Raw genomic sequence first — 26,149 nt, 5'->3', positions numbered from 1 at the left:
ATAACCAGCCTTCCTTGGTCTCTTCCCACAATTAATGCTAAATTGTTTCTGATATCGTCTTGCTGTATTTTTCTAGCATTTGATGATTAGTCAAGACTCTCCTATTATAGAATATTATCCACCTGATTTTAAAACTGACCTAAATGGAAAACAGCAGGAATGGGAAGCTGTAGTATTAATCCCATTCATTGATGAGGTAAGTTCTTTCACCATCTGCTCTTGATAAAAGCTTCATAATAAATCTGCTAAATTTCTTAATTAATCAACAGACAAGCAATTAAGTGGAAGTTTAGTTTTACACTTGATTAAGTTCACAGAAATGTTTGCTGCCTGGGGACTAAGCCTAGATTAAGTTACCACAAGCCAAGTTAGCTTCAGGTGGCAGAAGTGTTAATTAAGGGCTGTGGACTTCGTGTTGTTTGTTAATGTTTTTAAATCAGTTATTGCAACATTTAATTTGAGATTCTGAGAAACAGTTCTATCCCTATATACATAGAAAATGCCTGTAGGTAAAATAAAAGAAACACTTGAAAAAAAAGAAAGTGTATTTTCACAGGAAATCTCTTCACCTGAACACAAGTAACAGGGAAGCATTAACGGAAAGGAATAAAGCAATAATGTCTTTTTTGCATATAGGATAACAATACTAGATAAGGCTACACTTTGGAAACAGACTTGCAATAAGGTGATCTTTATTCTCCAAAGCCATTCCATGGTAACTGTCCTGTTCTCAGAGCTGGGACATGAGGAAGGGTGAGGCTGCAATTGGAAAATGAACATGTTAACCAGACAAGTGCAGAAATCCACTTTCCCACTGCAGACCTTTCCATGCTAATTCTTGTTGCCACTTTCACACATGCTAATTTCTCTAAAATTTAGAAACGACTGCTGCAGGCCATGGAGTCCTGTAATAAGGGCCTGAAAGAAGAGGAGAAGCAAAGAAACACTCACAGTCCTTGCCTGATGTACTGGTATGAGAAGGATGTTGAGTTCCAGTACTTGTCACCGTGGCCGGAGAAATTCCCTGCAATAGAACGTTGTCATACAAGGTAACACTGGCATGACTAGTTTAGAGGAGCCCAGAAGTAGTTGGAGTACTTTTATTAACATTTTAACCAAAGCCTGTGCGTGCCATATATACACTGAAAAATGGAAAATATTGAATTAGATGTTACCTGGTTTGGGTGGCACAGTAAAAGCATTTGTCCCTTCAGATACTGCTTTGCAGAACAGGTGAACCAATGCTAAGTCGTTGAGAATAATCTCAAGAATTGCTAAACTTTGTATGACACAGAGGATGAAAAACTGGTACAAATACCTGATAAATGATGATGATTTATGGGCATGCTGATTCCAGAGTATTTATTTAGAAATAAAGCATTTGGATCCAGTGCAGAGAGTGGAACACAAGTGCATTTTTCACCTTTCTCTCACTGAAAGTAGCCAGCTTTATTTCACACAGGCTGAGGTTTCACGATGAAATGGAAACATAAGCTTAGCAGAGGTCAAGCTTAAAGCAGGATACAGGAGGAATGCCTGTTGCTGGATTACAATCAGTGAAGAATGAATAGTTGTGAACATGAATGATAGCACTGATACCATATGGAACCAATCCTAGTTTAGAATTCGATAATAACTATTTGAAATAGTGAGTTTGGCATGTATGTTGAAGTTTAGTCTTTTTCTTAATGAATAGTCCCTTCACAGTAATGACATGGGGGACTTTTATAGTCCTTTCTAGAGATTCCAAGTGACTTAAATCAACTGCTAGAAAGTCAAAAGGTTTGTCATTTAATAGGTATTTAAGCAAATGAGCAAATGTGCAATTTATTTTTTAGATATAAAACAATACCTTTGGATGCTTGGCATGTAGAAATAACCCACAATAAGATAACTAAAATCAACAAGAGTGCATTATACTTTTGTGGATTTCCTACATTAAAGCACATTAAGCATAAGGTAAGGGATATCTCTCTTCTGACATTTCAATTGTATTTAGTAGATAACTATGTAAGAGTTCGAGTTTTATGTGCTGTTTTGTTTTTACCCAGTTCTCTCTTAGAAAAAGTGGTGTACAGGTGTTTCAGCAAAGCAGCCATGGAGAGAACATGATCTTAGAAATCATAGTTGATGAGAACTCAAAAGACCAGGTAAGCATTTACCTTCTAACAAAAGTCTAAACCCAAACCAAAACCAAACAGACAGCCAGAAGACAAAAATCTTGCCATAAAAAGACTGAATTTGTTAAATAGTCAGATTTGAAATGTTGGTTATTTATACCTTATTAATAGCATATTATACAAGGAAAAAAACTTAGTAGTAATGAAAAAGGTTTAAAAGAAAAATTAAAGCCCAAGCACTTCTTCAAAAAGAATGGTTAAACATACTGAATTTTAACAAATATCTTTAGATATTTTTTACAAAACTTTAACTAGTAATGCTTGATTTCAAACCAAGCTGTATGTATAGGTTATTAAAATTTGATTAATAGAAAGGAAGGTGATATAGGGCCATAGAATTAATTGCATGAATAAAAACTCTGGAGTTGAGACCATTATGTGTATATATTTTTTTTCTCACTATATATTTTCAAAGTATCAGCTGAATCAGTTCACTGAAAACACCACTGGTATTAGTTGGCTCTGAAAGTTTTGTTGACTATGGGAGTCAATAGTAAAAAATAGAGTTTGTTAGGATTAAATGCTAAATTTCTGTAGGAAACAGTCCAGAATTTTGAGTATCTGCTGAAAGATTTAAATCTAACCAGACTTCCCAATGTGAAGTGTCAATCTCCTTGGCAGAGTTTCTGGCATTTCTCTGTGGTAACTTGTAGATGTTCGTGGCTAAGTTGTTGCTGGCTGACTAATTAATGGTAAAAATAGAGTCTCCAGGCCAGTGCCCTTTGTGTTTCCTGTAGCTGAGTGTGTGGACACATTTTCAATGGTACCTTTTCATCAACAAAGCAGACTTAACACTCAAATAGGGCTGTTTGATGAAGGAATTAGAGGACAGAGTTGGGGTAGAAAAAGACAAATGCAGAAAAGAAAAGAGTTTCAGAGATAAATAAATAAAACCAGGAAAGGGGAGAGGAGGAAAACAATATGATAGGATTTTATAGTACAGAGATAGGGAGAGTGTGTATTCAAGATATGTGGCAAGAAAAATTAAATAAGCCAAAATAATGTATTGAAAAGTAACAGAAACCTTTTAGAAAAAGAGAAAATAATGGGACTAAAATTACAGAGGCTAGCAACATCATGGCCATAAGTGCTGTTCCTTTATTTCAGGGAGATACAAAAGTAAAATCTATGGTACAAAATATTTCTCTAATCTCAAATTGTCGTTTTGATTTCTGTGTCCCAGAGAGACAAATACTTCTAAGCGATTTAACAAGAGAAGTACTCAGCCTATGTCAGAAATGCAAATCAGTCCAGGTATTACACATAACACATGCAAAGAGCAACATTTCTTATCAGGGATTGTATAATCTGTAACAAATATATTTTAACAAAATAAAATGAACTTTTTATTCTGCAAGAAACCTGTTACTTTAACTAGAGTAATTTTTATTACAAAAATAGCTTGAAAATACGGTAACAAAAATCTTTAATATTTTAAACAATTAGTAATAGGAACTTCTGTGTTTTTTTCAGATGGTAGAAAATGTTGCCAGTTTGGTACTTGGGAAGCGAGTTTTTGTTAACTGGCCCCACCTCGAAGAAGCCAGAGTTGTTGCAGTGTCAGATGGAGCAACCAAGTAAGAGCTGTCTGGTGCAGACTTACTTGGTGTCATTGTTGATTTTCAAATTAAGTTCCTTGGGCTGTACAAAAATTGTGGTTTTATTGTATTCCTGACAGCAAATCAGTCCAGATGTAGCAAAGGCTGCTTGGTAGGAGAACCTTTGTTTGACACTGAGGTGTTGTCTCTGTAGCTGTCTAGTCCTTCACTGTTTTGCTATAGTTGTAGAAGCTGGGGGAGAGCTCATTCTTAATTTTGAGGGAAAAATGCATGCAGAGAAATCCACACAGAGAATGTTACTGTATAATCTTCCTTTCAGCACATACACTGGTATTTTCTATAAACAAATACACTGTGTGGCCTGTTGTGGAAGGGATGGAGAAAACGATGCTTCGAGTTTTCTATGTCCTTAATAAGTAATTTCTGACTATTTGAAGTTTTGCTCACAACTGGTTATGTCTAGGTTAATCTTATTTGGTTAAATTCATACCTGTCATAATATTCTCAAGGTTTTATTTGGAAGAACCACATGGTACACAGAAGCTTTACATGGGAAATGCAGTGCCCCCAACTAAAGTGGCTTATGTTGGAGATAAGGAGCAAAGCATGTGGGTAAAAGAAGTTCAAGGCATTTCAGAGCAGTAAGTAACATGGAAAATTAAAGGGTAACTTTGCATTTTATATCTTACCTGTGTTTTGTTGTTCTGTTACAGACTTAAGTAGCATAGAAGAGCTGCTGCATACTTGATAAAGGTTAAAGTAGTCTGTTGGAATTTAAAAAAAAAAGGCAACACAAAAGAGCTTCTGTTGAAATTTCAGAATATATAGAGTTAGTCCCTAGGTAATTAAATTCGATGCTGTTACAAAAGAACTCTCAAATTAATGAGTTTCAGTATTTACTCTGCCTCTCAAGTTTCTGTTCTGATGTTAGTAATCTTCAGTTGTGGGAAGTATAGAATGAAGTCATATCCTATTAGTTGGCCACTCAAGTAGCTTAGCATTTGAATAGAGCTCTAGGGTGTGGGTGCTCAACGGAATATAACTGAATTGCAGTAGTTTGCCATTTTCTTATCTGTCCTTTGAGTTAAATACCTTAATTAAACCTAACCCGTCCACTGTAATGATAAAATGTGCTTCAATTAATGCACTTAGCTCTGTAGTGGTGGCTGTGCAACAGGGGGGAAGCAGCTGGTGGAGCTGTTTGTTCTGGGTGGGTTTTGTAAAGTAGGAAGCAAACTATTACAATCCTTTTTTGAAGAGGGTTTTGTTTTGTGTGTTTTTACTTCAATGAATTAATTCTACACTCTTGGTTCAGTTCTGTTTATTGTAATCAAACTAACTGTTCTGCTTTGTATTCAGCTACCAGAGAAGAAAAGGAATAATTATCCATGAAACTTCAGTAGTTGTATATGCTCAGTTACTCACTGGCAATAGATACCAACTAAACCAGAATGGAGAAGTGTATTTGGAGAAGCAGTGGTCTAAACAAGCTCTTCCTTTTGTTTACCAAACAGTTGTCAAGGTAAAAATGCAAGTTCAGTATCTTACAATTACTTAAGACTCGGATAATGTTTTAGAATAAATGTGTGTTTATGTGAACTTTTTAATTGTTCTGTTGGAACTGAATGATATTTACAGTTCTAAATTTTGTCTTTCTCATGCAGGATATCAAAGCCTTTGACTCTCGTTTTTCAAGCATCAAAACTCTGGATGATTTGTTTCCTCCTGGAAGTACAGCCTTCATGCTGGGATCTCCTTACTATGGCTGCATGGGAGAAGTTAGTGCCAGCAATTTCATTTTTTTTTCCCCATAGATTTATTTGTAAACCTAAAGTAACTAAAATGTCGTGTGACAGTAGTGGTTGGTTGATAGCTAAAATTTTAGATCTAAGATTCCCTGGTGGGTTAGTCAGAGGAAGAGGGGGTTCTGCTGCTTTCCCTATCATTGTTTCTAGTGTAAGAGTAAAAAGCATAGTTGGAGTGCAGGATTATTTTTATTAATTCTTTGGGATAATTTGCAATACCTAGAGTTCCCATTTTGTACTGTTGTCAGTCCTGGATTCCTTTTGTTTAATGCTGACTGGTTGCCTCTGTGAGGAGGCAACATACAGGTCAGGGCAAGGTGATGAATCCCAAAGTATCTCTGTGCCTACTGCAGCAAAATTGTGGATCAAGTAGCCCACAAGGTCCAGTGTCCAAAGACTGCTGGTTTTAAATAGCACTTTCATTGTGTTGTGTTTCTCTCCAAGGTTCAGGATTCACATGATGTGATCAAAGAGGGCAGAATCCGTGTGGTGTTCAACATTCCATGTGAACCCCAGCTTGATACTTTAATACAGAACCAGCATGTAAGTGCTTCTGGGTTTCCAGTCAAAGCTTAAACAGTGGGTCAAGTTGATATCAGCCCTTTGTGTAAAAATCCTTATCCTTCAGGAATTGCCAATATTTTTTATTTGTTTGTTTTAAAGAAATATTCTGTGAAATACAATCCTGCATATATTTTGGCCAGCCGTCTTGGAGTAAGTGGATATCTTGTCTCCAGATTTACAGGGAGTATCTTTATTGGAAGAGGATCGAAGAAGAAGTGAGTTCTCTTTGTGAATTTTGACAACTCTAAAGAATTTCTGATGTGTTTAAGTTCTGCTCTTATCAAGTGTATGCTATTTTGTGATGTGAAGCTTTCTTTAAAGTGTATTTGCTGTAAACTAAATTGACATGCAGTGTTTTTCTCTCCTATCATAAACATGTTTTTACTTTCTGTTTACTGGAGAGTTCTGTTTGCTTTAGTGTTGCAGACAGACATAAAACTTCCTACTTGGCTATTTGCATAATTGAATTGGGAGTCTAAACTGACTTTGCCACACTGAGAATAAAAAAGTGGAATTGGGGTCTAATTTATTGTACTTATTACGGCTAGTATAGAGGCCTCTTAATTGTACCTGTAACTTCCTTTAAGATCTAGTTAACACTACTTAAAATGTGTAAGGCAGGCAGTCTATGTAGTCCTCTTGAGTGTCAGACGTGTGGTTTCCTAGGAAAGATCTCTAAAGATATGGTTGTTGCTTGAGAATCTTCTTGTGATCTAATGTGTACATTTGTTCCTTCCTGATTGTTCAAGGACATCCTTCTACAACTTGGTAAATGCCAGCTAGATTGTGGTTGATCAGATCTCACTTAAAGATGAATAAAATATTGCCCACTCTGCTTTGTGTGTGGCATACAGGTGACAGCTGCCCCAGCACAGCTTTTGGCCTGTAACATTCACTGCAGGCACAGTGCTAACAAGTAAACAGTACAATGGATTTAATTTTTCTGTGGTTTAATGTTGAGAATACATGTTTATATGGGGAGTTTTTAGTGTATGTACACACACATATATTATTGTAAGTTAATGAACTCTTTCTTGTTTCCAGTCCTCACGGAGATCACAAAGCAAATGTGGGGCTAAACCTGAAGTTCAATAAGAAAAATGAGGAAGTTCCTGGCTACACTAAGAAAGTTGGGAATGAATGGATGTATTCCTCTGCAGTGGAACAACTACTTGCTGAGTATTTAGAAAGGTAAATAATGGATAGGAACTTCAGCCAAATTATCCACTTTCATCTCAGTCTTTGGATTTTGTTCCCTGGTCACAGTTCTTAGAGCTGCTGAGTTTGTTTTTGGAGATTGCTTGATGGAATTTCTTCTATTCCAATGTTCTCCTAACAGTCTCTTTTTCCAAGGAGAATCAGCTTTTGGGATAGATTATTTTGGTTAACAGCTTACCTTTGACAAATTAACAGTATGACACCAAATTAAGTAGAAAATAATTTATCTGGGCTCCACAACTTTGAAGTCCATCAGACTTTGTTATGATGAGGCTTTTTTGTGGTCAGTGTTATCTTTCATTTATTTGCTCTCTCAGGGTGCCTGAACTGTTTAATTATGTAGCCAAAAACAGCCAGGAGGACATCTGCTATGAAGACGACATTTGGCCTGGAGAGGATGAGAATGGGTAAGCCATCTTTCTCCTTTTTTTTCTCAAATAAGGAGAATAAAGACTGACAGTTGTGAAATTGGTAGTGATTGTATATTGCCTTCTTTGTAACTGAAGTTTTGCTGTTCCTTGAGCAGCATGAGTGTTGAGTGATGAGAAACATCTGGTCACAGAACCTGTAATCACATCTGGACATGGTTTGTTGATTGGATACAAAAATAATTTGCTGAATGCTTTTAATTAATTTTATAATTTTTTTCTGAAGTGTGATTTTAGATTATGGTTTTGAAACAGGATTGCATGATTCAGTTTTTTTTAATTCCTGTTGTAAACTCATACAGAACTCTTAGATTCTGTTGCTTTATGAATATACACAAGCAATCATGCCTGTATCATAATATTTGACTGATTAAGTTAGGGAATGTGGTAAAATGCCTGGTTTATGCAGTTAAAAAGTCTAATTCATGTCATTCTTTTTTTTCAGAGCTGAAAAAGTGCAAGAAATTGTTGCCTGGCTAAAGGCCCATCCTGTGTCTGCTTTATCTCGCTCATCTTGTGACTTGCAAATTTTGGATGCAGCCATTGTTGAGAAAATTGAAGAGGAAATAGAGAAATGCAAGGTATGCAGCTTGGGATCTTTGTCTTTGAATTAGAGTAAGACAATTGAAGATTGCTTCTCATTCCAAAGGAAAAGGATACAGAATGTAATGTAAAATCTGAACTTGTAATGTGAATTAGCTCAGAAATTCAGAAGAGCCCATTATTCACCTTTGTAATTGAATCACTCTTTTGGGGGTGATTTAGCAGCAGGAGGCCACAGTCTGAACTGTGCCTTTTGGTGGTTTCATAAAGGAACAGGTATCAGTGTATATTCAGAAATACTGAAATGCTCTTTCTAAGTGCAGTCCCAGCTGTATTTTCCTTTCAGTTTCTCTTTGGTGTTCAGAAAAGTAGAAAGTTTTTTCTGAAGGCCATTGTTGAAAAAAGTGGCCAAGGAAATTACTGAACTAAAAGTTAAGGGCAAAACCACATGAAATAATGGGCTAATATTTTTGAAATAACTTGCAAGGACATCTTAATAAAATTGCTGTGACATCTGGAATTAGACAACTGATGAAGTTCACCATGGACTTATTTTAAAGACTTTCATGAAAGTTGTATACTGTTATCTAAAAGAAACTAAAGAATTCTACACAATCTTTTCAGATGTTCTGTTTTACCTGTTCCAGTGCTGCTCCTGCACTGGTTTGTACTGACTTTCTGTTCCTTTTCGTTAGCAGAGAAAGAGCAACAAGAAGGTGCGAGTGACTGTGAAACCCCATTTGCTGTACAGAGTAAGTGATGGGAACAGGCTGGTTTTGGTTTTTTCTAGAAAGTTTGCTTAATTGTTAGTCTCAGCTGTTGTTATAAATGCATTTTAATTGTAATCCTTATTCTTTTGCATACATTAACATGGTCTCTTGGTTCTTGCCAGCCACTGGAGCAGCAGAAGGGGGTTGTTCCTGATCGAGATGCAGAGTACAGGCTGTTTGACCGCGTTGTCAATGTCAGAGAGAACTTCTCTGTTCCAGTTGGTCTTCGAGGTACCATCATAGGCATTAAAGGAGGTAATGTTTTCTTCATGCTTGTAGCTATGTAACAGCTCAGCTGGTGCTGCGAAAGGAGGCTTCAGGAGAGGATATTGTGTGATGGTTGGGAACACAGAAGGATTTCTCCCTGTGAGGCATATACAGCTTGAAGCCATTATTGACATATTTACTGTTATGAATTAAAGCTCTACAGGTGCTCTGTTTTCATTTCATGTGTTACACAGCTGTTCAGTCAATAAGAATTTACTTACCCTAAGTTTCATCTTAATATGAATAATCAATTACCCTTTGTTGTTCCCTTTTAATATGAAGAGGGCACATCAAAAAAGGAATGAAATGGAGTTATGGGAAGATATGGGCAAAATTAAGAAAAGTAGACATGAAAACAAATGTTAGCCTTAATGTTTAGGTTGAACATAAAACTTTATAAAATATGCTTTGTCTTAAATTGTTTTATTTTCAATTTGGTTTTTTATTTTGTGATACTCTATTTTCATCAATTGCCATGGACTTATACCTTCTTTGACAAGAAGGTTAACCATAAATCTCTTTCAGGTCAATAAAAGGATTTATCGAGTTCCTCTGAGTGTAGCAGTTTGAGATCTAGTAATGCAAATTGCTCTCTCATTCAGTTTGTATCTAACAGGATGTGGAATAGACTTGGGTGCTGCTTTTTTCTCCATAATTATAATACACTAATATAATTTTAAAGGCGTGTTACTCTATCACTCTGCAGCAAGTTAATATTAGAGCTGTTAGTTTCTGACTACCTGAGTGTAAAAGTGGCTTGCATCTCTTTTGTGGCAGCTTCTGAAAGCTGTGACATCCTGCTATAAATTGCAGTCCTGGTAAGATGTTATGCACAGTCCATTTCTGTTGAAACTGTATCTTAAAGGGCAGACATATATGACTTTGAGAAGCATTTTCAAATTCCTATTAATGAAATTACTCAGGAATAAATTGAGGTTTTCTGGTTCATTTTTGTTCTTTTCATTTATTATTACATAGCCAATGTAGGTATTTACGTAATTTAGATGGAAGTAACTGACATTAAGTAGGATGGCATTCTACTTTGTTTTCTATAGCTACTAGAGAAACAGATGTGCTCTTTGAAGTTTTGTTTGATGAAGAGTTCCTTGGAGGCCTCACTATAAGGTCTGTGCATGGTTGTTCATAGTCATTTCATGCTATTGGTATAGATGGCATGAAATTATTGCCTTTTGTTTGACTAAGTATTTTTAATGCCTCTTCTTAAAACTTACAGTGTTCGTCAGTTTCTGTTTATTTTGTGTTTCTTTATTCTCTTTGAGGAGGGATAATTTTTATGAAGCAGATTATTTTGTGGAAATGCTCTTTAGGTTCTTCTTACTGTATTTAAAAACTTCTGATTTGTAGAAAGTAAATATGAACCAGCAGAATAAAGCATTAGATCCAAATGTATTTCTAACGCAAATATGTAAAAACTGGGTTATTATCAGTATGTCTTCAACACAGAGATTAAAAATCAGTCAGTAGGTATCTGTTCTTCTGAAGGAGGGGCTCAGAACTATCAATAATTGATACTTAGGCACTAAATTCCAATCACCATTAAAACGTAAACTGTTCTTCAGGATATGGAGGTGCTTTTGTTTTAAAAAGTGTCATAACTCCTCTATGTTTAGATGAACAGCTAAACCTCCAAGTGCATAAATTTACACATCAGGCTTCACTTTACTGTTCTTAGGTAAATTAAGATTGTAATGACAGAAGTTAAGGGAGATTCTTGCCTGTTCCCTGCATTCACCAAGCACAGCCCTTGCAAGAGCATGTCCTGTAACACAGATTAATATCCAGTATTCAGAAATGTTGCTTAACTTCAATTTACAATTCTGCTACTGAAACTGAAACATCAGTTTTTATTTCTGAAAAGGAAAAGAATTTTGTTTCCTGGTTCTTAGTCTTTTACAGAAATATTCACTACAGAACTATGCTATACCAAATCACTCATCTTTAAAATCTCTTTAAGCTCAGCACTGTAAAGCACAATATGAACTCAGCAGTAATTCCTGTGTTTTCTGGGTTTGGCAGCCAGCAGCTGAAGCAGAGAGTGCAGTGGGATTAAGGTGGTGTGTAATGATACAGGATTTCAATTGTGGGTACAGTTTTCAGTCTCTCTTGTTCAAACTTGAGTCATTATCTTTTGGCAACAATTAAACTGTTTAAACAACTAAATAATCCACTTTTCTTAAGGTGCTCCCCTGCCAGAGGTTATCGTTTGCCATCAAGTGCCTTAATTAACCTGTCTCATGGGAGTCGCTCAGAAATGGGAAATCAGAAGCTGATGGCCATAGTCAAACCTCAGCCAGCAGTGAATAACTACAACTCATATGCACCTGGCCTGTCATCTGTGTGCTCACAAAAAGTGCATCTGGGAGGCCTCAACCATTCTCCTCGCTCCCTCTTTGTTCCTACTCAAGTAAGACTTTTCTTGCAGTTTTCCAGAATGCTTTTCCCTAGAAGCTGAATTATTGACATGACTGTCTTCATTGGTCCGAACAAAGTTTAATTTTTATGTCAGTATACTGGAAGTAGGATAATTCTTATACTGGAGAAATGAATTAATCCAACAATGAAGGGGATTAAAACTTCCTATTGACAGTTGTTTTGCTTTGAGTAGCTTCAGTTGCATTTCTGGGAGACAAATCCTTATTTGGGAGCAGTGACACCACATTTGATGTCAACAAGTAGTGTTTGGGCAGAAATGCAATTATTTCCTTAAAGCTCTGTTCCAGTTAATGCTTCCTGTAGGATAAGTTTGTCCATGCTCAGAAAAAGAAGACAAGATTTTCCCATCAGTTTTACTTCTTGGTTACAATTTTCTTTGGAACTACAGTAAGAAAGGAAGAATTACAAGTGAATTGGGGTTCTCAGTGGTTTAATAAAACTTTGTTTTTTTAGTAAGTGATTTCTTTAAAGAAAATAATTAATAACTCCATGTTGCCGTAGGGGTGTTTGACAACAATTGTCTCATGTTTTTTAAGTCTGTACAACAAAAACTACTTTCCAAAAGAAAACGTAAGATAATGAAACATTTCTGATTTTTTTTACCTCAATAATTTAGCAACTGAGTGGAAGACAGCATTACAATCTCAGGGCTGAAAATCAGGGCAACTCACCCCAGAAAGGATCATTTCTGAGTGGCAATCAGAAAAATAAAGTGAGTGTTCTAATTCATTTAGTGTTGGACCCAAATATCTCTGTTTTAGCCTTCTGTGTAGAGTGGTTGTCCTTTTCTTGTGATTAATAACTAGCTTTGGTTTAGTACATCAAATGTTTTAGTCCAGATACAGACTGGAGCAGAACTGGTATTTGTTCTTGAATGAGTGTAATATCCTCTGTTGTCCTTGTTTGGTTGTTGCATTTTCAAAAGTGTTTTTTGCATTTCTGAGCGTCAGTTCCATGTCAACATACCTGCAATGTAATGAAGCAGTTGAGCCTGATTGGAAAGGCCTTACAAAATAAGTCATTAATAATACAAATCTAAGAACACTCCCAGTATGAAAGCATTCTTTTGAAACCATTCTGAATTTTTATCTGAGTTTAATTATACTTGTTATCTTTCCTGTGTTCATAACTCCAGTTAATAACAACACTTTCAGAAGTGATTCTTGGTAAAAATTGTTGTACAAGCAACTCATCACAATAGCTTATTTCATTAATTAATTTACCTGCAACTTGTACTAGTGTCACTATGAAAATATCTCATCTGAGCACTGCTAAATTTGGACCTTGGACTTTCAGAATGTCTTGGTATATGCTTAGCTGTTCAAAAGCTGAATTTATAGCTGCTGAGTTTGTTTGGGATCTTGTTTCTTATTTTGTCAGGCACAGAGTAAGCAAGATGATGAATTCTGCAGCATCTGGCAATCATTGCAGAGTTCTGGGAAGGCTCATCACATTCAGCAAAACATGCATGAGAAGGTTAGTATATCAGTTCTTTATATCATGGAACTTTCTAGTTTATGTTACAAATAAATCCTCGGGATGAAAGTGTTGTCACAGGTCGTCTATGGGACTGCCTTGGGAATGAGAGAGACAGATTTCTGGTTAAGCTTTGATGTTTGAATTCCTAGAGTGCAGTTCTACCTCAGGAAATCAAGCTGGGAACTGGCCATCAGTTTTATAAGCCAGGATTCAATGACAGCAGCTTTAAATGTCAGCAGAGAAAACAGGAGCCATATAAAAAATGTAAGTACTACAATTAGAAACTTGGTTTAGGAGAACTACTTGCTTTATCTGATCTTCATTGAAATTCTATTGAGGTTTTTGTAATTATTGACAGGAAATAACTTATTATAGTTTTATAAACACTGCATTGCACTTGTTATTGTCAAATAATGTCCCTGGTGTCCATATTAGACTGTTCCATTCTTAATCCTGAACCTTTTAGGCAGAAGCTGTTCTGTGTTCTGCTGACTTGACACCGATCTGATAGGAAAAAAAAAAATCACAATGTGTTTTTGAAAATTTGCTTGTGGTTGTATTTGCAGATTACGAAATTAGACGTGTTACTGCATATACTTAATTTTATTTTTTCCTAGAAGAAAAGCATATACTAAATGCCCTATAAAGTATGAAATAAACATTTGATAAAACCATTCAAATTAATGCAACTCTGTGTAGTTGTGTGGACTTACTAATTTTCTTTAGTCTTGATTATTATTACAGTTTTTAAGAGTGTTTCAAAATAATACATTCTTTTGTAGTTAAAGAAGATTCCAAAGTTATAAGAGGTGAAAATCAGCCACATAATAAAATATCAAACCAACAGGTAATTTCGTCTATACTGAGTAAATCTATTTTTTCTTGTCATTTTACTCTGATCTGATTTGTCATTTTATAGATCTGTCTTTAACTGCTTATCTTAGTTGATTCTTTTAGTAGGTAAACTTTATTTTTGAGATTTTTTTCCATTAGAGATTTTATAGAAAGAATATGAAAGCAAGTGTGGAAGATGTATGATGATACCAAACCATTTTCCTGTTCCTCTTAGACTATAAAGCTGTGCTGTAATGGGAAAACACAAGTGCTGGGTTTTCAGTAAGCTGAACTGCTCTAAGGATATCAGCTTGTGAAAGCTGTTTGTCTAATATGATTGTGTTATAATGAGTGCTAGAGTATTCAATAATAATTGCTGCAGTTTGTTTCAGAATTTTGCAGGTGTGAATAAGTACAGTGTCAAACTTTTGAAAAGAAATGAAAGTCCCAACATGCCTGTAGTTCAGAAGGCTGCAGTTGATGGTCCCTGTACAGGTGGAAAGGTAGGATCTAGATAGTTGATTTTCTTGTGCTCTTTGAATAACTTGTTTCCAGTACATTTTGTTCAGCTCCTGGTCACTTGTGTGCAAATGCATGTTTATAACAGGCAAACCTATATAATTTGGATCATTCTTTAAATTTCCTACATATTTTTAATATGCAAAACTTGATGCAGTCTCTGGGTATCTGTTCACGTTCTGAATAGACATGACTGTGACCTGCCCAAGCTGAGAGAAAAAGAACTGAATGAGAATAAAATGAACCTCAAATTAATATACCCTTCCTCTTGCATCTACATGTTAATATATTATATTGATATACCTTTTTTCTTTTTTAATTTAAGAAGGACAACGAACTGGAAAGCCTTCTAGCTTCTTTGAAAATTTCCAAAGAAAATGAAGGGCAGACTTATTCCAAGGAAGCAAGAGCTACAAATGAAGAACATCTGTCACCACAGTCATTTGCTATGGTCTGTGTACTGCAGGAATCATTACATTGCAGTTAGCATCTGCTGTCTTAGCATCAATTCTTCTATTTAAAGAAACTCCATGAATACTCCATACTGCTTTTTTAAAACACATTAATGAGTTTTTAATTATCTATTCTCAAAGAAAATTAGCAAACACATTTGTTTATCCTAGGATGCTGTTATCTGTGCTTTGATAAATGTAACTGATTGCAAAACAACAATTTGCTTTCTGTTTCCAGTTACAATATTCATTCTTAAGAACATCAGGGTATCTGAATGCCAGCATGTCCCTGAGTGGCTTGTTTTATTTTTAAAGAAAGGAACACGGATGCTCAAAGAGATTTTGAAGATAGATGGCTCTGATGTGGACACAAGGAACGAATTGAAACCTCAAGTTAATGATGTCCCTGCTCCCTCTAGTAGACAGGATGGCCACGGAGCTGCTGTGCAATACAGACCAACAAAAAAAATGGGTATGTTTAGCCATCAGCTCATAGTTCAGAGCTTCACATAGTCACATTTTAGAACACAGCTTACAGCATCGTACTGTTTCTCAAAGTGCAGAAACAAAATGTCCATCTTTTTTCACTTCTAGTTCACTATTCAGATCAAAAATTCACTCTGTATACAGTCTCCTTGTTTTTGTTACACAGTATAAAAATACCAGAAAAAAATTAAATATATCCTCTCCCCAAAGTAACCGAGTTGCCATCCTTTCTGTACAGGAAATGCTTGTGATACAGCTTTTTGTTTTCTTCTGTTGTCAGCTGCTTACATGAACAAGCCTCACAGCCCTGGGGGCCCTCAGAGCACACCAACAGCAGAAAGTGGAGGTCACCCTTTCGCTTGTCCACAGCCCTCACTGTCTACTGTTTCTGAACTTTCTCGGATTTGTTCTCTTCTTGGAATGTCACAACCAGATTTCTCTTTCCTGAAAACACCACAGGTATAAAGCTTTTTCCTGCAAAAGTTCAACTTCTCAACTTGGTATGAACTGTCCTCTTGGGACCGGGATGGGGGACAGCTCCCGGAATAAACCAGACACACGCAGGGGTCATGAACACACCAAAAGCCTTTATTTCCCGTCGGGTCAGAGTCTTAAGGGTTTGGATAGGGGCGAGGTTTAGAGGGGCTTGGACAGTACAGCTGAGGGCAGGGCTGGGCTCGAAGGCAAGGACAGGGGATGCTCAGGGACTGGTAGGAACCACATGGGGACATCCAGGGCGGGGGAAGGAACCCCGGGGAAGAGAGACTGTGAGCAGGGACAGGTGGGCATCAGGAACATCTGCCACCCTGTGCCTCCTCGGGAGCAGTGGGTTCCGCTGCAGCACCCAGGGAAGGGGTGGTGGACCAGCTCAGGGCACCTTCACAGCATGGAAAAACCTCAGGGAAAAAACACACAGAGAGGGGGAAGGAACATGGGGGATGTGAGTTTTGGGTGTTGAGCCCGACACTGTCTTATATTAAATATTTGGACTGACCACTGAAATCCATCAGAAAATAAACCTTAGCTCCCATTGTTACCTTTCTTAAAAATTAAATCAAACAAGCAGAACAAGCAAATCCTCTGTTTCTGTCTCACAGTTTGTCAGCCATACAAATTCCCTCAAAAGTCCTGTGTCATTTTTGTAGACCATGACAGTGTGCCACATAAAGCTGTCCAACGGTTTGCTGGTCCAGGGGCCGCAGTGCCATTCCGAAGCTGAGGCCAAGGAGAAAGCTGCGTTTTTCGCTTTGCAGCGCTTGGTGAGGATGTAAACAATCTTAAAATTTTTGTCTCTCTTGCATTGCCTTTGTTTGTAATCCTCTGGTTCTTTCTTCATAGAGTTCTATAGGAGTCAACTTTGCTTCGCCTCCACCTCCACCAGTGTTTCCAAATTATCAGCCTCTTGGAGTTCCTGTACCACCTGGATCCCTTCCTCCAGTATTTGCACAACCTCCTGGTAAGTATTTGACTAGTACAAATTTCAAATAATAAATTGATCCCCTGTAATTGTAGTAGTTCTTCATATGAAAATGAATGTCTTATAGAAAGCCCCATTTTTTTGGTCTTCATATATGGACTGTTTTGGAAACAGTTCATGAACCCGTTCTCGTTGATATGCAGAATAATTGAATACAAAGAATCATGTCTCTCCTGATTACTTGTTTTCCTGAAGAATGTATTTATCCATTTAGTCTTAATGCTTTTACTATTTTGGCTTTTCTTTTTCCTTCAAAACAATAGAATTAGTTCAAAGCTGATAGTCCTAGTCCAGAGTTTGTAAGAAGTATCTTGCTTGATTTTCTGCATGGATTTCCTTCCCCCACCCTATAGTAAATGTTTATCCGTGCATTAGTGTTTTTATTTGTTTATAACCAACTTTCAACGAGGTGCTACATCGCAGTCCTGTTGTACATGGCCAAACATGAATGTGGTGAGTAAACACCCAGAAAGCTGCTGAAAGCCCTGAGGGTGTTTCTGGCTCCTGGCTGTTGGTGCTGTACTGGAGCTCACATTCACAGCTTGTAATTAATGAGACAGCACTACTGTAGCATCCTAGAAACCCACCTGGCAGCTGCTACATCCCTTTTCACCAGAGTTTCTCTGTTGTTAATATGCTTCAAAGGATGGCCTGAGCTTGCAGCCTCCCTTCGGTAATGCAGTTCTCTCAGCTGAGGCTGTGAAGATCCTGTTCTGTGCGCTCTGGAGTGCAGATACCACAACTTAGTGCTATTAATTGAGTTGTCATCTTGGTGTAGTTCTGTTAAAGCAGAGCTGTTTGGTTTGGGGGGTGGTGATAATACATATAAAGCATTATGAGGCTTTATTGGAAAGATAAACAAGATACAGACAAATGTAGTTGGGTTACTCCTGGGCTTTTGGTGAGATTTTACCCCTCTTGTGGGGAACCTGAGCTCAAAGTTCCTTCTTTTTTGTAGCCAATATGATGCCTCCATCATCTCACATGTTTGGTCCAGTGTCCTGGGGAGCTCCGGTGCCTAGGCATTATTATCCTGGCTCCTATCCGGGAAATGTGTCTCTTGCAGGAACTATACCCGTTGGTTCTCACAACCAGTTTATACCTCTGCAGGTAAGACCAGCAGGTTTGTCTTAATATTGTATTTTTGTAAAAAATATGCGTACATGATGAATGCAGTTACACTCCCATTGTCAAGTGCTATTTGGTATTAAAAAATTATTGTAAAAACTTTTATGCATGTTTTCTGAAAGTGGAATATTTGCAGTTTTTTGAGAATTCATTCTGTTAAATAATATTTATTTAATTTAAAGGTAACTAAAAAAAGGGCTGCTAGCAAGAAAAACTTTGAACTCAAGGAGTTTCAGAGTTCCCCTCAAGCTGCACCACTAAAGAATGAACAGCCAGTGTCTTCCGACCACACTCAGCAAGATAGTTCTTCAACTCCTTTAAAATCTCCTCAAGCTGCTCAATCCGCTGTTTCATTTCAAGACAATGTGGCTACTCCAAGTGTTCCTCATAACAAATCAACACCAAACACTTCCAGCAAGCGAAAGCCAAGAAAACTGGCTGTCAATTTTGGCGCACCAAAATCTTCAGAATAACTATGGTAGCTAGGTGTATTTTATCTTTAATTCTTCCCCCACTGTTATGTTCTATCATTTAAAAAAATCAGAAATCTCTATGAAAAAAACCAGCCACTTTAAGTATAATATAGAAGGAAATACATTTTATTTGCTATGATTTTCAGATTGTCATGAAAACTCTACAAATTATGTTAAAACTCGTTTTTATTTTCACTTCAATTAGCACAAGCAGGAGATGCTGAGTTCAGGTTGCCACGCCATCCACTGTGCCTCAGGTTCTGCCTGTGGCTCACAGCTCTGTCGGGTAAGCAGCAATAACAGTGGCAGCCTCAGCTCAGCATTGCCCTGCTCGCTGGGAGGGATATGGAGTGGTGATCAGTTGGGCACCTGACACTGCCTAGTGTGGCATTTTGTACTCCAGCTTGTTTTTAAATAGTGTAATAAGACAAAAAGGAAAAATCATTTCAATCCAGCTTTTATATTGGCTCTCCAGGTCCATCTGAGTTGAATGAATGTGACTCAAAGCTAACTACAGTGAAACTGCCAGATTTGCTCCAAGTACAAACTGAGAGGTTTGTACTACAGACAACAGCTTTACAGCTCTCAGAACACAGGTATTGCTGTGTGTCTGGTGTTAGAGTGGCAAAAAGTGATTGCTGATGCAGAATCTGACCCAGGAGATGAATTTATAGGATGTGTTGAATAATAATAATATATTTGGAAAGTAGAGACCTCTTTAATAAAATACATTCAAATTTTTAATCTATCAATTTAATTGTTTTCTCATGATAAAATAACATAGTTAACTACTACACATATACATAGCTTCCTAAATGCTAATGATAGCCTGATTTTTTCCTAAATTATAGAAATGAGCAGAGTTTGAAGATGTCCATTAGTGCCAGATGGCTGTCAAAGCTACATTTATTTAGCATCCATTTCTTCCTCTAATAGTCAGTGCCCTGAAACCTTTTCCATAGTAGGTTATTTTTTGTTAGTAGTGACTTGTAGTATTTACTTTTTAGTTTTGTGATAGTAGTTGGAAAATTAAATGATCAGAACCTGTTACTATCGATTCCATGAAAAAATATTCAGACAAAAAGTTGACTTGTATTTTTGGACAGAACCGTGTCATTAATTCATATAGGAAAAGAAGAAGGCTCAAAGGTCCTTGTCCTATTTTTAACCCACTGGTACCATTCTTCCTGACATTAATGTGAAAAATTTTCATTCTAGGAAAAAATCCCAAACTCTGGTGCTGCTAACATGGATTAAATTTCATTTTTCTTTTTTATTCTAATCTGTTCTAGAAAAAATACTTTTCCTCTAAGGCCCAGGAAGCAGAAATAAAGCATACTTGAGTGATTGATTTTGTTGCTTCCAGACAGGTTTCATGCTGAATCTGCAGGTCTGCAGACTTGCTTTCATTTGTTCTCTGCCTCCATTTCTGGTGTGGTATCAAGTTTGACATTGTTGCTGTGTTATAGGATTTTTTAATTTTCATTTCTCTGAAACAGCAGTGATTGTAGAATAGCAACAAGCCCTATAAAAAGGATCATAAAGGTATAAAAACAAGGATAAGAATTTTTAGTTTATTTTACTTCATATCATAAAACCATAGAGTCTATATGTAGTCTTAAATTACATTGATTTTGTTGTTCTCTTTGTAGTCATCTAGTCTCAAAAGGTTTGGAAGGGAAAGTTGTATTTTTTGGTCATTTGTTGTCATTAGCAACACGAGACTGACATGATGCTGCCATGCCAACATTTTGGAAGTGGTCATGTGAAATTTAGCTCTGAGACACAGGTGTGAGTGCCCCATATCCTGTGTGAACTGTCTGACCATAAGAGAAAATATCTGTTTAGAAATTCCTGTGATGGAGATGAGACTGTGTTAGATGCTTCCATCACAGAATTTGATGTATCTGGATAGCCAATTTATGCAGATTTTTTAGAAACAGAGTTATGAGGGACACTATGCTCCTACCAGTGAACACGGCAATTTTTATTAATTATTCCACTTCACACTAAGATTTCTGCTCCCTCATCAGGTGGAATTGCTATATGCAGTATATAGAGAGGTTAAACACTTCGTTTTGTAGCTGCTGCATATTGTGTTAGTCCCTGATTTTTGGTTTCTCTCCTCTCTGATGCCACCTGCCTGGTGCCCAGTTAATTACAGTTCCACATGTCCTGGTAGATGTGACATCTGCATTGATCTCTGCCATGTCCCCCATTACTTCTTTTTTATATTTTAATGAGGTTGTTATGTTTCATTCATACAGATATAAATTTAAGCACTTCTTTTTCTCATAGATAAAAAGTATTTTGTAAGCACTGGAGTTTTTCATTAGATCTTATACAGAGCAGTATTTTACTAAAAATCCAAAAGGGAAGACTTTTATGTGCGCGTTTTTGTAGTTTCTGATTTTTTTAAAATAACTTTTCATTGTTTATCTGCCAAGTGAAATGTTTAAAATTTGCATATAAAATGGATACAGAATGTATTTTTTGTGCTGTTTAGTGTTAAGTGTGCATTTGCAGATTTTTAGCATGTAGCTGCACAAAAGACTGTGCAAAGATATTTTGAAATATGAATATATGCTACAGTGAAGGAAAAACATTCATAAAAGTTAAATGCTCTATAGAACTCTAATGCAATAGAGTAATTTTATAAACTGTGTCTGTGTCTGCTTGGATTAAATATTGAAACAAGAAACTTTACCTTTTTTCCCTGTTTTATTTCCAAACACTATATGGGAACTGCTGTATGCTCCAAACCAAAAGTTTAACATACAAATTAAGTCTCATGAAGCCCAATTTCTGTCATTCTCGGAAGCAGCATCTGCCCTCCTGAGCTGTTTCTTGATGACTTTCGACTATACCTGAGATGAAAATGCAAGGTTTTTTTCAAAAGGCTGTTGGTCACATTGCAATTAAAAGCATTTAACAAGATACTGATCTTCCAAAATTAGATTAAAAAATAAAAGATATAGAAAAGTCAGTAAGATTACTTTCCATTAAGTTCAGTCCTAGGGATGTTAAACATGGGGCAACACAAGCTGGTGGCTGAAAAATAGGAGAAGCCGTGTCTAACTGGAAATACTTGACATGTTTTTGTACCTGAAGCAAAACACTGTGCTGAGACTTTTGCTGGTTGTTAAGATCTGTCTTTTGCCAACTGCAGCACCAGCTTTTTGTGTAGAGAGATGTTATTTTCTCTCCTGTGGATTATTGTGTGACTTAGCTTGTTTAAAGCAAGTTGCACAGAGAGCATACTGGGCTCTGAGCAGGCCCTGCTGCTGCAGCTTTGTGTGACTGTGAGCACGGCGTGGTGTTCCCATGTGGAACAGGCTGGGTGGGACACACTCTCAAGTCATACTCCTCCATCTGAAGATACCAGGATACAATCTGGCCTTCCTTAAGCTCTCGTTACATTATGAGTCAATAAACTTTTCAGTATTGGGTTACTCTGCATGGCGAGTTCTGCTGCCATCTTAGTTTTCCCATCTCGATATGTAGCACTAAAGAAAATAAAAAACAATTAACTAAAGGGAAAACATAAAAATCTATTGGTTAGTGCATAATAAATCTTGCATGGATGTCCCCATTCAAAAATTAAGGGACTTCAATTAAATTTAGTTTATCTGAGCTATATAGATGATCCTTCAGAGTGAGGAATCTCAAGGAATTGTTTACTTACAATAAGGGTGGTTTTTTATTCTTTTAATTTGCAATGTGATCTCCATATGTATTCCATAATCAACCTTCCTTACTACTGAGAGACAGTTATGTTCTTCTCTTTCTGTCTCTGGAAAAGGGGACACAGTGTGACACCAAGGGCATAAGGGCAGTCTGAATACACACTCTTGGCCAAAAGAATTCAAATTCAGGTGCATGAGGACCCATGAATGTTGAGACTGTAACTGATAAATGTTGGGAGGAATCAGATCTCATGAGGTAAGTAGCTGTTGCTTGTTAAAAGAATCCATGGTTCCAACAACAGTTCCTTATTGCTACCATTTTTTACAGGGGTGATGACTCTTATTTTTTTATAATTTACAAATGTCCTGTTTTATTTCTCCTTTGAAAGGTAATACATATCAAAAGAGAACAGAAAGAGTTGCAGTGCCACCAAGTGCAAACGGTAAATCTAATTCTATTATTTGAAAGGAGAGTGTTTTTCATTCAAACTTATTTTTTTCTGGTAAAACTTGGTCAGTAGCATCACTGCACCAGCAGTGCTTTATGGAAGTTGAGGATCATACCTAGTCTGTATTTTGTTATTGCAAGAAAGATGGGGGGGGGGGGGGAAGACGGTAGACAAAGTGTAATTTCTGTGCAAGTAACAATAAAATTCAAAGTCAACTTTTAGCATGTTGAGGGTACATGGCAAAGCAAGGACTGTGATTCCAATGCCAACTAAGTGATGTGTTTATGAGTAACTTAGGCGTATTTTAGATTTAGCACTAATTTGGGATAGAAGGTGAAATTTATTGTTAGTTCCTTATATTTATTCCAGTACCTATTTCTTTAAAACAGCTGAAATGTTTTGTCAGTCATTGAAACTTAACTCAGCAGGGTAGATGGAGGGCAGTGTAAGCTGCTGGAACCTGTGAGTTTACTGAGCCACTGCCTTCTACATTTTTCTCAGTTTGACTTTCGTTCCCTTTTTTTTTTAATGGCTGGGTCTTACTGAAACAATAGTTATCCCTCTAACCTCTAATATATCCATCCTGTTTTTCTAACTATGCCTCACTGATGGCCATTTTTCTGACTTTATTTTTTGATTTTTCCTGTGAATTTCTAGACTTGAAATCAACGTTCTTTTAAAGAGCTGTTGAGACATGAATTTTTTAGGTACACAAGACCATCATATTTATACACACACACATTTATATATAGCCACTCAATCTCTGTAAAAGACTAAGTTGTTCTTACTTACGTCATTTTCAGTCCACATAATAATTCCTTAAGAGACATCCAGAGGATGATGGACATTGTCTTGTTAATACACATTGCATATCTCCAAATGTAGATAATATTCCTTAGGTTAGGTAAAAGTAATGGACAAATAATGAAACAGTAACAGAGTAAGTACACCAATTTTCACTTCTCTTGCTTTGGTAGATAAATTCTTGTCTTAAGACTTGATTGTCCTAAAGTCCACCTCATTTCCTGTGCAAGGTTACTCCTGTTGCAGAGCTGGCAGAAAGGAAGGACTGCCTGTGCCTTGGGCACAGATTTGATGTGCAATTCTCCATTAAAATACAGTCGCTTACTACTTGCTGCCACTGGATCATGCCAAACTGTTTGAATTACCACATTATGAACTATATCAAGGAATTACTTTGATTGGAAGTCACTCCCCTATGTTATTTTTCAAGTAGTTCATTGTGGAGCCCCAAGACCAGCTCTGTTGGTTGTTTGTGGCATGAGGGTGGGATGATTTAGCAAGAACGGAACTTCTTAAGAAACATCCCGTGGTTGCTCCAAAGACCCATGACACTTTAAGTGATGTCAGTTTACGTGATTCTGTCTGTTGACTTTGAGGAGACTGGTAAATGCTGGCAGGAGTTCAGGAGCTGCTTCCAAGAAAGGGTCATGTCGTAACTTACTGCGCAACATTTGCCTGAAGTTCATCACTTTCATTTTGGGCTGTCTGTTAAGTTTCCAAGCAAGACAAAGCTTAATGAATGATGGATGTGGGTTGTGCGAGCCACTGAAGCAACACATATCAGTGGGCTCTTTCTTATTTAAGTGCAAAATGATTAAAGGCCCTGAGGTCAAGGCTTTCATAATGTTAAACCTTGTTAAAAAGGTAGAGCTAAGGAAATGGGTAAAATAGTAACTGAGTTTGATGAGGCGGTAGAAGAGATGCTAAGAGAAGATAAATCAAAAAGCCCCCTGCATTACAAGTTTGGTGTCTTGCTCTCCTAGATTTCAGTAGCTGGAGTTCTATTAGCATTGCCAGTGACAAGTTTGATTCATGCTGGAAGCCTGGGGTGAATGAAGAAGTTTCTTATGTATCAGTCACACAACAGAAATGCACCTGAGGAAAACTTTATTTTAAAGAAAAAAAAAGAAGTTAACTATTCAAAATACAGTTTAATAATTTGGAAATTTTATTTAATAACCTGGTCCTAGAAAATGTCCAGATTGTCTCAGGATTGTGTTTTCTTTTTGGAATTTAGGTCTGCTGGGTCTGTGTAAGTCCCATCTCTCAAGGACTCTTTTAACCTGGGTAACTGGGTCAAACTCCTCTTGCTTGGCATCATCCTCCAAAGTGTATTTCTGCTGACTGAAACACGCTGAGTATGATAACATTGGTTACAAATGTTCAATATAAATTACTCATGGTAGGGGGCTTGTTGTCCCTGCCACCTATGTGGGATTTTCGTGACCCTGATGTTCTGCCATGTGATTGGTTTTCTTTAATAACTCTTTCCTTTGCTACAGTATTGGACAGATCCTTGGAGTGCCTCCACTCCTTAATTTGGTTTGATAGTCCAGTAAAATATAAGACCAGTCACGCTTTGCAGAGATCAAAGAATCAGAGGATTTCAGCAGAGAAGATGCAGAAGCACAGGACACAGCTGCTGCAGTGCTTGGTATGTGCCCCCAGGTGTGTCAGCCCTCTGCCCTGGAAGCAGTGGGGTGGCATCTGCATGCCCCCGCTCCAACAGGGGGGCTTAGGCTGGTGGTAGAGGTTACACAGACTGGTGATCAGCCTTGCAGCACAGGATAAGAGGAAGGTGTCCAGACATTTTCACTTCAAATTGAGTGGGTTTTGTCTGTGCTAAGATGAACTTGGGGCTTTTATGAGTATTGGTGGTGATAGGATTTTTCTCTGAGGGTGACAGAGGTTTTCGATAGATGAAGAGTGCCTGTGTGGGAATGGTATTATTTATGACAAAGCAACTGAAGCTCATGCCAGGTAAGTCGTGTTTGGACAAGCTTTACGTGTCTGAAAGCCCATTGCCTCCTTTATTGCATTACTTTTATCACAGTACAATCAGAACAATAATATAAAATTTGTATTTCATAAGCCTCTCTTAAGCAATTTTAATACTTGTCCCCAATAACTGAGATTATGTATGCACTGCAACTTTGCAAGTTGGTTCATGTTAACATATTTCACTTTATACTTTTCTAAGTTCTTTGTCAACATATTAAAGAGAGTTTAAGATATGCAAGAAGAAATCGCTTCTGGTCACTTCCATGCAATCAGAAGGGTATTTATTACATTAAGAGCTTGTAAAAGAAGAAAGTAACCTGCACCTTCATTTTCTTTTTGAAGTTTTGCTTCATCTTGCAGTAAGACAGGCCCCACTTGTATTGATACTGTGCAAACACAAAGGATGTCTAGATGCAATTCCCCACTTTTTCTTAAGGCTTCTTAGTTTTTTAATATTTGCAGATGTTTGTGCCTTTTATAACAGTTACACCTGTTGCATCTTATTGAGGGACCATTCTTCAGGAGTTTTGAATAGTTATTATGCTGTTAGTTTTAATAAATTAGTTTGAGGGA

At 37.1% G+C, this 26,149-nt stretch overlaps 1 protein-coding gene across 12 annotated transcripts in view; it reads left to right on the top strand.

Moving 5' to 3' along the window:
- XRN1 (5'-3' exoribonuclease 1) overlaps positions 1 to 25,093 on the top strand; it is a 36,966-nt gene extending 11,873 nt beyond the window's left edge. For 2 of the 12 annotated variants that reach the window (XM_071566046.1, XM_071566054.1), the window contains 29 exons: positions 77 to 196; positions 880 to 1,049; positions 1,839 to 1,959; positions 2,052 to 2,150; positions 3,654 to 3,757; positions 4,249 to 4,380; positions 5,099 to 5,261; positions 5,404 to 5,517; positions 5,989 to 6,087; positions 6,208 to 6,323; positions 7,153 to 7,299; positions 7,644 to 7,733; positions 8,200 to 8,335; positions 8,993 to 9,049; positions 9,190 to 9,322; positions 10,390 to 10,459; positions 11,534 to 11,759; positions 12,405 to 12,500; positions 13,169 to 13,264; positions 13,417 to 13,531; positions 14,050 to 14,114; positions 14,494 to 14,604; positions 14,946 to 15,071; positions 15,388 to 15,544; positions 15,839 to 16,017; positions 16,704 to 16,817; positions 16,897 to 17,014; positions 17,994 to 18,145; positions 18,346 to 21,342. In XM_071566046.1, coding sequence (XP_071422147.1) covers positions 77 to 196; positions 880 to 1,049; positions 1,839 to 1,959; positions 2,052 to 2,150; positions 3,654 to 3,757; positions 4,249 to 4,380; positions 5,099 to 5,261; positions 5,404 to 5,517; positions 5,989 to 6,087; positions 6,208 to 6,323; positions 7,153 to 7,299; positions 7,644 to 7,733; positions 8,200 to 8,335; positions 8,993 to 9,049; positions 9,190 to 9,322; positions 10,390 to 10,459; positions 11,534 to 11,759; positions 12,405 to 12,500; positions 13,169 to 13,264; positions 13,417 to 13,531; positions 14,050 to 14,114; positions 14,494 to 14,604; positions 14,946 to 15,071; positions 15,388 to 15,544; positions 15,839 to 16,017; positions 16,704 to 16,817; positions 16,897 to 17,014; positions 17,994 to 18,145; positions 18,346 to 18,636 — 3,717 coding nt within the window. In that variant the 3' untranslated portion in view covers positions 18,637 to 21,342. The other 10 variants (XR_011698729.1, XR_011698730.1, XR_011698731.1 and 7 more) reach the window with 10 other exon arrangements.
- Positions 25,094 to 26,149: the final 1,056 nt, after the last annotated feature.

This window comes from Pithys albifrons, chromosome 11 (assembly GCF_047495875.1).
Source record: "Pithys albifrons albifrons isolate INPA30051 chromosome 11, PitAlb_v1, whole genome shotgun sequence".
NCBI classification, from domain to species: domain Eukaryota; kingdom Metazoa; phylum Chordata; class Aves; order Passeriformes; family Thamnophilidae; genus Pithys; species Pithys albifrons.
This window is presented reverse-complemented; position numbering and strand designations above follow the sequence as displayed.